The sequence below is a fragment of the Muscardinus avellanarius genome, assembly GCF_963383645.1.
Source record: "Muscardinus avellanarius genome assembly, chromosome: 1".
Taxonomy (NCBI): domain Eukaryota; kingdom Metazoa; phylum Chordata; class Mammalia; order Rodentia; family Gliridae; genus Muscardinus; species Muscardinus avellanarius.
In genome coordinates, this window is record NC_137786.1 from 7,420,742 (window position 1) to 7,433,524 (window position 12,783).

Genomic DNA, 12,783 nt, shown 5'->3' on the forward strand with positions numbered 1-12,783 from the left:
GCCATATTCTTCTTTACTTTATCAAATAACACTATGGATTTTGCGGAGGGAGTGAGGCTCTCAGATAAGGCGCCTGTTTCCTCAAATTAAAACATGAAGACTTACGCTCAAAAGCAAGAAGATATTTGTATTTCTAAAGACTTCTTTTGGTGGATTTGGGTGGCTCATTTATAAAACAAAGTTCCTGGAAACAAAAGACTTGTTATAGAAATGGGGTGAACACAGTCAAACAACTTCATACCACGGCTCATTCATCAACCATCAAATGTTTCTTGGAGAGCAAGTATTCACGATGTCACACTTAGATTTCCGTTGCTTTTAAGGACATGTGTTTTTGGCAGCAATGGGACACTCTTGGCTTGAAATGCACTTGAAGTATATCCAGACTTGATCTCTGAAGCCTCAGAGACATGGGCGGCCATGGAGCACAGGCTTTGAGGATTTACAAGGAGCCAAGAACAGAGGAGCTATTAATACTCATCGTAATTATTGAGATCTGTGAAGTAGGCGTTCGAATAGGTCTTCCCGGTGAGATGTGGATTGAAGTATTTGTTTCTTTCTTCTAAGATCAAATTGTTTTTGTTAAATGCCTGAAAATATATAAAAATAAGAAAACTTCATAAGTGGTATTTCATAAGGAGTATAAATAGGGAAGAATATATTATGTTGAATTTGAGCTCACTCCTAAAGCTCCATTAACTGAGAAAGTTTCTTCCCCTTGCTGAATTCTCCAGGTCATTTGCTTTCTGGGAGACTCGCCTCATAACTAGGAGGCTGGCTGCCTTTTGTATCTTCTGGTCTGTTTTTGAACTTTAGGTAGGAAGTTACTGAGAGAAGCAGAGGAACAGAAAACCCAAACCTCAACCTGTAGGGAACCTAAAACTTGAATGATTTCAAGATAACAAACATTTTTACTATTATCATATATATCTAAGTATATATTGAAGTGACTTTCAGATTTTCATAGGAAGGTACTTTTTTTTCTTTTGGTACTGGAGGCAGAACGCCAAAGTATTATAACTGAACATATCCCATATCCCAGCTCTATTGTATTTTTTATTTGAAATAGAGTCTAGGTTGCCGAGGGTCTCCTTAAGTTGCTGAAGCTGGCCTTGAACCTCCAATCATCCTGTCTCAGCTTGCCAAGTACTGAGATTATAGGCATATGCCACTACACCCAGATTGGAAAGTACATTTATCAGAGCTCTGGACAGAACTTACTTAGGTAAATGCTTTAGACTCAACTATCTTATATTTCTTTTTATTTTACCCCTATATAAGATGACTCTGATCCTCTATCTCTGATTTCGCAGTCAGTAAAGTCATCTGCCATCTCAAAGAGCTAAGCTACTCCAAGTAGAAGATGAATAGTGAACAGACCAAAATAAAGATGAGGCAGGGTAGTGGAGGCCAACCATTCAGGATTAGTCTGGACCAGGTGGCAGAAGAAAGATCTGTAAGGGTTTACTAAAGACTAGGCAGAAACTCATGCCCTCAAGGTCCTCTGCCTTCACAGAAACACATTCCTGACCATCTTAAAAGCAAATGCTGGGTCTCAGGTGGGAAGGCAGACAAGTTAAATTGCCTTCTGTGAGCCGGGCCTGGTGGAACATGCTTTGAATCACAGTACTTGGGAGGACTGAGACAGGAGGATCACAGGTTTGAGGACAGCTTCAGCAAGTAGTGAGACGCTCATCAACCTAGCAAGACCTTGTTTCAAAATAAAAATAAAATAGGGCTGGGAGTGTAGCTCAGAGATAGAATGCCCCTGGGCTTAATCCCTAGTACCACAAAAATAAATGAAAAAAGAATGAATGAATGAGTTTAAAATAAAGAAATTATCTTCTGTGGCCTAAAGTAATAGAAACACAGACAGATCAAGCCCAGGAGCCCCAAGTCTGGAAGTCCCTCACTCAGAGTTGGAGTTCAGACTCCTCCACGTCCTTGGGTTCCTTCCTGGAGGCTGTGAGGGCTGCTCTGACTTCCTGGCTCCCTTTCCTGGGCCCAGCATCTGGTGGTGAGAGGTGCTGATGGATTATGGGTCCTGGTTCAAGCAGAGTCCAGGGTCAAAGTCAGCTGTCTGTGCCTCTGCCCCAGGGGTGGGGAACGGAGGCCCGCCCAGCAGAGACAAGAGAGGGACCTATGGCTCCTAGGACAGAAACTGTCCCAACCACTTGAAGCTGCGAGACCTGAAGATATGCTTATTCTCAAACAGGAGGGAAATCTGATTTCAAATTTCAGAGAGAGAGGGGAGAGGAGGGAGGGAGGGAGGGAGGAAGAGAGAGAGAGAGAGAGAGAGAGAGAGAGAGAGAGAGACAGAGAGAAAGGAGATTGGCCATTAAAACACAGCTTGAGCTGGGTGCAGTCACACATGCCTGTACTTCCAGTACTTGGGAGACAGAAACAGGAGGATCATAGATTTGAGGCCAGCTTCAGCAACTCAGTAAGCCCTCAGCACTTTAGTTAAAAAAAAAAAAAAATATATATATATATATATATATATATATATATATATATATATATATATTACAATAGGTCTAAAATTGCAGAAGTAGAATGCCCCTAGGTTCATTTCCCAGTACAATCAAACTAACTAACTAATTAACTAAAACAGAACTGGGGGTATAGCTATGTCTCTGGGTAGCAATCACCAGCAACACACACACACACACACACACACACACACGCACACGCACACGCACACACACACACTCCCTAAGAATGTTAGGGGAGCTGAAGATGGTGATGTATGCCTGTAATTCTATCACTGGGAGGCTGAGACAGGACAGCATGTTTGCAGCTGGCCTCATCTACTTAGTGAGACTTTGCACAACTTAGTGAGACCCTGTTTCAAAATAAAGAATGAAAAACCAGGGTTGGGGCATAGCTCAGAGGTAGAATGCCCCTGGGTTCCTATGTCAATGCACCGAGAAGAGCGACTACTGCCTGCAGGGCGCTGAACTTCAAGTGTCTGCTGGGCCACTGAAGCTTTACAACAGCCAAGGAGTATGTGAGATACTTCAAACCCTTTCAAAGATGAAGATCTGAGGCTCAAAGAAGTTTAGGTCTATTCCTAAAGTAGATCTGGGTACCTGGTGGCCACTGGGCAAGTCTTATTATTATTTTTTTGACTTTTTTTTTATTGGTGCATTGTAATCATACATCACGTTGGAATACAAGACTTGAGAGGATATACAAGCACACATCATCCAATTAGCCCTCATCCAGTCCCCATCCCATTCCCTCCCCCTCCCTCAATCCCATGCTTGATTGGTGATTATCTTTGATACACTTGTTTACGTACCTCCTGAGTTTTAAAGAGGTTCCATCCTCCCCAATCCCATACCCTCTGATTGGTCACCTTAATTGCTTCGCTATAGGGCCCTTTCTATAACTTGACCTCCTCTTGTTACCCCTTTCCTCCTAGTTATTGCTAATTAGGGGAAGCATCTAGTTTTTATTTTCTGTGATATTTCTCTGTGCATGCCACATTGCAAGCTCCGATCCCACTCTTGACGGCCCCATTAGTGGCCTGGCCACCCGGAGGACTCTGATCCCAACCTTGCTGACTCCAGCACCAGCCTTGCCTCATGAGAGGCCCCGATTCTGGCCTCGCTGGCCCCTGCACCGGCCTAACCCCTCGGCTGGTTCCCATCCCGGCCTCAGAGGCCCCAGCACCAGCCTTGCCTCATGGCAGGCTCTGATCCCAGCCTCGCTGACCCTGGCACCAGCCTAACCACTCAGCAGGCTCCTATCCTGGCCTCAGAGACCCCAGCTCCGGCCTTGCCTCAAGGCAGGCTCCAATCCTGGCCTCGCTGGCCCCAGCACCGGCCTTACTCCTCGGTGGGCTCCAATCCAGGCCTCGGAGGCCCCAGCACAGACCTTGCCTCATGGCAGGCTCTGATCCAGGCCTCACTGGCCCCGGCACTGGCTTAACCCATCATCAGGCTCCGATCCTGGCCTCAGAGGCCCCAGCACTGGCCTTGCCTCACAGCAGGCTCCTATCATGGCCTCGCTGGCGCTGGCACTGAGCTAACCCCTCAGCAGGCTCTGATCCCAGCCTCGGAGGCCTCATTAGTGACCTTGCCTCACGGCAGGCTCTGATCCCGGCCTCGCTGGCCTCGGCACCGACCTAACCCCTCGGCAGGCTCTGATCCCGGCCTCGGAGGCCTCGGTAGCGGCCTTGTCTCATGGCAGGTTCCGATCCTGGCCTCGCCACCGACCTAACTCCTCGGCAGGCTCCGATCCTGGCCTCGGAGGTCCCAGCACCAGCCTTGTGGGCGAGTCTTATTACTGCGTGTGGGAGCTCCCCTCTGTTGCAAGAAGATGGGACTGAGCTAGACAGTGGCCAAAGACCCCAAGACCTGTTGGCATTTCATCTGTTCCTGTTTTTATGTCCCTTTCAAAAATTACATTCCCAGTATGAGATGCCATATTTTCCCGGGCAAAGCAAAGCTAAAGAGAGAACCACCAAGGTCCCCTAGCCCTCCATCCACCCGTCACCAGAGCCATCACCACGGAGCTGTGCCTATGGCCAAGGCCCACCTGCCTCTCTGTACCTGGGGCTGCAGCCACTGCTGTGAGTGTCCTACCTTGATGGCCTCCACTGAGTCGTACTTGTCTAGTTTGTTGATGTGGTTGGTGATGCTGGTGTTGAGAGGGGCGGGAGAGACTGGGTGGATGACGGTGGCGTCGTGGGACTGCTGCTGGTAGCGCTGGCAGTAGGTGTAGACGAGCAGGGTCAGGAGGCAGCCGAGGATGGAGCTGCTGAGCCCCACGGCGATCATGTGGAACATGTTGAACTCTGAAGGGCAGAACCAGAGAGATGCTGTGCTCAGAGCGTGCTGCCGGACAGCTCGAGTGCTTAAGTGAACAAGGGAGTAGGAAACTCCGCACCCATTCCAAAAGTAATCATATGATATTTTTTTTTAAATGATGAAAGTGCTTAAGTGAAAAGAAAAATAGAAAACCCCACACCCATTTCAAAAGTAAAAAAATTATAGTTGTTCTTTCTTTTTAAACATGTACTCTGGGCATCCAAGAATCATCTCCGCAGGGAGCACAGTATATTTTATTTATTTTTGGGGGAGCATTCTACTTCCAAGCAAATATCCCCCAAACTATTTTATTTATTTGTTTTTTTGTCTCCTTTCATGAATAGAATCTAAGTAGTTAAGGCTAGCCTTAAACTTGCTATTCTTCTATCTCAGCCTCCCAAGTAATGGGATTATGGGAATGCCCCACCATGCCTGGCTGAACACAGTATTTTTTAAATTCATGTTCTCAGAGCCAGGTGTGGTGGCACACACTTGTAATCCCAGCATTTGGGAGGTTGAGACAGGAGGATCATGGTTCATTGCCAGCCTCAGTTACTTAGTGAGGCCCAATGCAACTTAGACCGTGTTTTAAAATAAAATAAAAAAGAATAAAAAATAGGGCTGGAGGTGTAGCTTGGAGGTAGAATGCCCCTGGGTTCCAATACTAGTACTGCAGAAAAAGAAAAAAAAGAACTATACTCAGTCTTTTGAGTTATTTTAAATCCTTGTATGCTAACAGAAGCATCTGGCTTTATTTTTCTTTTCTTTAAAGGCTCTTAGGACACTGTTATTCTGTTTTAAGAGCATGGCAATCTCTGGCTTATGGGGTTTCTAGGGAGCACTGCATTCACGAAGTCCCTCCGTAGGCTGAGCCTGCCTGTCCCCAGCAGAGACCTGGTGCAGGGACAGAGGGAGGACGCATGCTCTCCGCCCAGTCTCTGCCCACCTGTGAGCCACACTGCTGTCCTCGCCCTCCTTTATCATTTTGTTTTACTTGAAAATATTTCCCACTTACGTGAATTCCTATGTTTTCCATTATATCATTGAATCGTACTAGAAATACCCCAAATTTTAAGAAAGCTCTAAGTTCCAGAATACTCATAAGCTTCCCTTGTTTCCTAAAGGCAACAAATGATCCTAACGAATTCCTCCTGAGTCCTGGAGGTACATGCAGTTTACAGTGTGTGTACACATAACCTTGTGGACCACTTTCTACCCTTAAATTTGATGATCCTCTCAAGAAAAAGGTTTACGCTGAAGAAATAAGGTATTTGTGTTAAAGGAATAAGATATAATTTTTTTGGTGGCCACAATATGGTCCTCTTTGGGCTGATTGCTTTTCTATTTAAGAAGCCTCTCTTCTCTTCCTCTCAGTTACTTTTCTTGATTCATGAGTATAAAAAAAAAATTAGAAGTGAGCTGGCAGAGACTTAACCTCTAAAGTGGGAGGGGCTTGAATGACATCAAGACAAGGTCCCAAGACCTACGTGATGCCTGAGGAGCCACAGTAGAAAAAGGAGCACCCCCCCCCCCACGCTGTGTGGGGAAAACATTACTGTTAGTCTCGAGTCTTTCTGGAAACGGAGGCAACACCTGGGCAGCTCACGCTGCTGAGCTTAGAGAAAATCACATGAAGCAGATTAGTCCTACAGAGTACTGACACCAGGTGACCAATCACTTGCAGTTGACCAGCCTCATGTCTCCACTGATCCAAGCACATTCTGAAGACATCCAGCTTTTAACCAGGTGTACCGTCCATGTACAAGAGGCACAGTGCTACCGAATGCCCTCTTGTCATCTGTCAACACTGACCCAAAGGGGAATTTTGAGATGCTGCCGGGCATCAAGGTGGGCTCCTGCTGAGCCTGTCCAGCTGGAAAGCCCTCAGGGATCCCAGGGAGAGAGGAGCCTTGGTCTGTGCCCTGCACCCATGCCTTGGGTGTTTGTACCTTAACCGCATGGCCTCTCTCATAGGGATTTGCAGAGCTTCTTTCCTGTGCTCCCTGAACCTTGTGCATTTCAGTCTCAAAGCTCACTATTCAGCGGGGATCCGCCCACCAGTGCCAGGACCTGGTGTCAAAGGTCACTTGTCACTAATGGCTGAGTGCCCACCAGATGCTGGAACCCCAGTGCTCTGCCTGAGTCCTTCCTGGTCCTAAGGGAACCCTGGAGTGGCCAAGAAGCCGGTGGAAAGTGGAGCCTCAGGAACAGGAGAGCCATCAGGGCCAAACCTGAGACAGATGGTAGAAGCTGAATAGCCCCATCTTCCCCTAAACCCTGAGCATTTCTCCGCCCACTGTGCTCCTTCCTGTTCCTGGATGCCGGGTTCCAGGAGCCCAGATCTGAGAGGTGGACCTGCACTCGAGGTAAATGGGGCAGGGGACCGAGGAGAACCCAGAACCCAGAAACCTGCCTTCTTCCGTGTTCTCTGCTGCCAGAATCAACAACATGCTCTGGAATGCACTGGGATTCCAAAGGGGCTGACAACTCCCAACAGAGGAGTCAGCGTAGTCAGCGCTGATGGCTGGATAGCCCAGGTGGACATCACTAGAACATTCTACAAGTCTCCTTTGGGCCCTGACTACCACCTCTCATCTTCACATCTGCCTTATTTACTCCATGGCCTAGGACAACGGAAGGGACAGTCCATTGGGCTTTGCTGGTCTTGTCATGGTGGCCGTGAAGCTGGAGGGCTCCCGGCCTGAGATAGCTGGGTAAAGCACCGCAGGGCTGTTCCACCAACTGCTAGGATTTTTTACTGTAACATTAAGGCTGTACTTAAGCTAAGCAAACACTGATTTCACACGGGCTCTTATCTCTCTCTATTTTCACTGTTAGGACTCCCCAGGGTCAGTGCCACATACTGATAAAGATACTTCCTGCTGCACCGATAACTCATATTTTATTATAACACCAAAAGATGTATGATGGTCTCCATATGCAGATACTCTGTCATTAGTCAAATGAATCATTCCTGCAGGTGCCTGGGGAAGGCAGGGCCTGCTGACATCTTTATGACGATTATATAGTCTTTGTGTCTTATGCAACTAAAAATAGCTAAGTTGAAACATCTCGATAGGAGCCCATTTTCTGCAGAGGGAGAAAATAGTGTCTATTAAATCTCTTTGGAATCTGCTTACTGTTGCTCTTCCCTTTGAGTAGTTTTTTCTTTTGGTGTATTTTTTTGGGGGAACAATAAAGCTAGAATAGAGACCACCAACTCAGTTGGTTTAATTTGATCTTTTGTGTATAAAATTTGAACAATCTTTTTCAACAAGGTGGGAAAATACAACTATGCCCTTTTCCTAAACATGCCAAAACACATTTGCTAGGCACATTCTTGTTTTCCTTCATTGCCCCTCTGCTGAGACCCAGTTCATCTCTAAAATGCTTGTTCCAGGAAGTCAAGGCCAGCAGCTTAAAAAGCTAAAGCCATCAGTTCTGAAAAGTGAAGAGTAATTCCAGTTTCTGTGATTCAGCCATAGTGTCAGGGGTGGGCGCTGGCTATGCAGCTTTTTGCCACAGCTGGCTCTGACACCCAGGAGCAGCACGTCAGGAAGAGGATGGACTTTGCACATATCTCTTGGGTGCTCAAGGCCCCTGGAAGTCTTGTACTTAGTAACATACAAAGGAATGGCTGGATGGATGGCCAGTCAACTCTGCTGCGGCACCAGCAGTGTGATCTCCCAGGTCCTGTCGTGGTCTCCCTGAAGATTGGAACACTTCTTATGGATTCTTCTGCAACTGATCTGCATTCCCCTGAGGGCATCAGATGGTCCTGTACCTGTCCTTGGCCAAGAATGTCATCAGGCCAGTGCTGCTGTGACTTGAGGCCCTGGACACCGTCCTCCCAGAACTCCTACAGGGTCCTTTTTCTGTGGTACTTCCCATTTAAAGCTTCCACTGAATCGCATCGCCGGGATCCAGTCCCTGTCCCTGGGACCCTCACTTATGTCCTGTGTAGATCTGGACCAGTGACCTCATCTCTCTGAGTCTCACAGTCCCTACTTATGAAACACATATAAAAATACATGGCTACCATTCCTTTCTGGCAAGTCCCAAATGCAAGGCCCCCGAGGGCTGATATGTCATCCCTCACTCAGAAGCAAAATCCAATGTGACCCGGTACCTTGTGTTGCATTAGTATCTCAGGGTGCCCACATTTCATGGTGGCATCATCAAAGAGATATTCTGGAGTACAGCTCCATCTTTGTGGGTCTTATATAACACACAGTATGAGCCCTGCATCACCTTCCACAATCTCAAAATGTGGAATTCCAAACCTTCCTCTATTTTGATGCTTCTTATATAAAGAGCTGTGGACCATACCACCTATATGAATTCTCTCTGCAAGGACCAGATGGGACACTCATTGTTTGAACCATTTAATATGGTAACTGGCACATGGTGGCTGATCTCATAATACTGAGGGCTGCTAACTATTATGAATATTTTTAGGGGAAATAGTGTGTATTCATCTCATAGTTAGAGTCCATATTAGCAACAGCCAGCGTCTGAACTTGCTGCCTTAGATCAGACTTTTACACTGCTTTTCTTAAGCACCAGGGTATCTTAGGATATGAATGTTTGTTCCAAAGGCTTTGGGGCTGCTCAGGTCTTCACAAAATTGCCCCTTACAAAATTGATAGTGAGTGGGTGCTAGGTTAAGAATGTTATTGAATAAGTCAGTGGATAGGTTAATGAGTGGGTGACTAAACACAATGTACAGATTGTGAACTATTAATCAGAATAGTTACTAATAGTAAGTGCATTCCTAAAACATGCCTACAAAGCTCCAGATGCCATGAGACCATCAGCAGAAACCAACGCCTGTTGTTCTGAGCTCTCTGGATTGTTCTGGTGGAAGAGATTATGGTAGAAATGAGTATTTAGTCATCAGCTATACATGCAAAGACAATTGTCTTAGTATGAATAATGGCTCAGACTATCAGAGGTGGACATGGGCTATGCTTTGGTCATTGGCCTGTCTGCCCCTCTGTCCAGGCCCATTTAAAATGAAAACAAGTGGCCGGGTATAGTGGTACATACTTGTAATCCCAGCATTTGGGAGGCTGAGACAGGAGGATTGAGGTTTGAGGACAGCCTCAGTAACTCGGTGAGGCCTTTTGCAACTCAGTAAGACTCTGTTTCAAATAAAAAAAAAAAATAGGTCTGGGGTGTAGCTCAGAGGTGGAATACTCCTAGGTTTCATCCCCAGTACCTCAAAGAAAAAAAAATAATGAGGACAAGTGCTATATGGGTACACGGAAGGCATGGACTATAAAGTTCAAATTTGCAAGGAAAGGTTTGCAGAAAGTTTGAATTGTTTTTCTAGCAATTTTAGAATAAACATTTTATTCTTAATTACAATGTGGTCATTCCAGTAGTCTCGATATTTGAGACTAGCTGCCGTAGTTTTCTTTAGATTTGTAAAGATATGTAGGAAATTTATTATTTTTAATTGGTGCATTGCAGCCTCACATCATAATGTAGATCATGTTGCCAATGGCATACATTCACACAGTACTTGGGGCCCTGCTGCATCCCCATTTCTGTCTCTCCCAATAACAAGTATCCAAATTAATAAATTATACTCACATGTGTACGCACAGTCACAGGTAGCATTTCCAGTAATGAACCTCTAGCTGCCCTAGGTTTGCACATAAAATATCAACAAATTCCTTGGATTTCATTTGATTCCTAGAAAACCTGCCTTTAACTTATATCAAGATGGTTAGCCATAAAGCTTAGCCTCTAACACAACTACCTCCAAAGCTAACTAAACCAGATTGCTGGGCCCCGTCAGAGAGGCTCTGGCTCTATAGATGGAGGTGAGGCCTGAGAAGCTGCATCTTCACCCACATCCCTGGGGATGCTGACAAGTCTGGCCTAGGAACCCCACTTTGAGAACCATTGAGCCACATGTCAAGTATTGACTACTAGCATTTTCACAAAGAAGTAAGATGTTTGGGGTCCAGGAGATTCCCCACTGTACCATTGTTGGCCAAAAGCAGAAACAGAAAACATACAGGGAAGAGAAATAACTGGGAGATAGATGAACAGTGATGAGAAAGCGGAGGGAACGCTCGCCACGTGCTGTGTGCCTGTATGTCACTATCATTCCGAGCAGCATTACGACGTGGACTGCAATGCACCAATAAAAGCACATAAAACTAAAAATAAAGGAATTAAAAGTAATAGGGAAAATATTAAAATAGAAAGAACTTACCTCCACATCTCTTCTCCTCTACACTACTGGATCTTGCCACGGATACTTCTGGAAAAACAGAGAAGCCAATCACAATGCGTGAAGGGGACTGGAAGGACAATCCCATTAATGCTTTATTTAGAAAATATCTAATAATTTTGATTCTGATGTGAGTCTAAGTTTGAAAAGCTTGATTAGTGATCAAAAACATATTTGTTTCTCTCTTTTAATCAACAGAAGACAGATTTGGTCAAGTCACCTTGACTAGGGGTGGGGAGAGATTCATTATCATAGAAAACACTCAGCCCCTTTGGCAGAAGGCAGAGCATGTGTCGGTCTCCTGTTGGTGCAGTATTTTCACATTCCCTGAACAGAGGGAAGACTTCCCCAAAGCTCGAAGGAAATGACAAAATACGCAGTCTCTATCCAGGATCCCAATCACATCCCCTATCACGTCACACGTGAGTCAATAAGCAAGATGCCCCAGAGAGGACTGGTATTCTAAGTTTTTTAACCCCCAAGGAAAAATGTCATTTCATCATTCAATAAAGGCCATTTGCACATGCATTAATTTTTCTCATTAGCTAACAGAAAATAGAAATACATCTATGGTTAAATAGAAAACCAACAGCACATTTTAGTTCTATATCGTATACAGTTCAGGTACCTTAGAAAGCTAAAGCTAATATTTTTTCTAAGATTTTTTTCCCCACGAATGGAGGGAAATGAAGAAAATTTGGCTATTGAGATCTATCATTGCTTTGTAATAGATCTCTGTGGTGGTCTTTGCTTTGGCCCACCCACATCAGAGTGCTAAGGTGCACAGTGGGCTTGTGAACATGCGGGGCAGTGTGTCTACTGGAGAAATGCAATGGGTGATCAGCTACTTGTAATAACCAAACACTGACCACATCAGAGAGCCCGTGGCAAGAGGGCCGAGTGATCTCTTCTCCAAGGTGAGAAGAATGATGGGTAGCCATTTCGTAGGTATATGAAAGGTTGCATAAAGAGAATTGTCCTTTTTCTACACACACACACACACACACACACACACACCATTGTCAAATTATTTATCTAAATATACAAATAATCAAATATCCCATTATCCTCTTTTTTGGATAAAAATCTTCAAACTCTATTAGAGTTGATAAATTACAGAGAATATTGTACTTAAACCAAATTTAAATTCCTGAAAGTGAATTCATGTCTAAATCCGGAGTTGTCTATGATCTACGCTGCAATCACCTCGCAGCCACAGGGTTGTCTCTGCTCACCAAAGCTCAGAGAGCAGATGAAACAGGGTCTGACCTGTGAATCACTTTCTCTTTAAATGTTGGGATGACTTAGTTGACAGTGATAAATATCTCTGCCCTTACCTGGGATGAAATTAGAATCAAAAACACAGGGCCGGCTCTCCGTGGTGTTGCCGGAACACTGGCTGCCCACCGGGAACAGAAGGACGCACTGGCGAGCACGGATCTGGATGCCAGAGGCGTCACACGCCGACCAGTCTGACCACTCTGACCAGCTTTCTGTAGAGGCCAGAAGAGGAGACAGGAGGCAAGATTACCGCTAAGATCGATCAGCAAGGAAGTACTGCCAAGAGCTCACGTTAAACCTCAGCAAAGCTAGAATGGAAGGGTAGGAGAGGAAGAAGGCTGAGGTTGATTCATGGAGGAGCTACGTTTGAATATGTGTAAAAGTACAAATGTAGCGTGCTCAACCTGGACACTCATGGGGGGGGGAGGAGTGGGGGAG

General features: G+C 45.5%; 1 protein-coding gene across 1 annotated transcript in view; it reads right to left on the bottom strand.

Moving 5' to 3' along the window:
• Window positions 1-470: 470 nt before the first annotated feature.
• Window positions 471-12,783, bottom strand: part of SEMA5A (semaphorin 5A) — a gene marked incomplete at both ends in the record, with an annotated part of 321,241 nt that continues 308,928 nt past the window's right edge. The window contains 4 exons of the mRNA XM_080696129.1: window positions 471-590; window positions 4,593-4,804; window positions 11,047-11,094; window positions 12,402-12,557. Of these exons, the coding sequence (XP_080552255.1) occupies window positions 471-590; window positions 4,593-4,804; window positions 11,047-11,094; window positions 12,402-12,557 (536 nt within the window). The remainder of the gene's footprint in view (window positions 591-4,592; window positions 4,805-11,046; window positions 11,095-12,401; window positions 12,558-12,783) is intronic.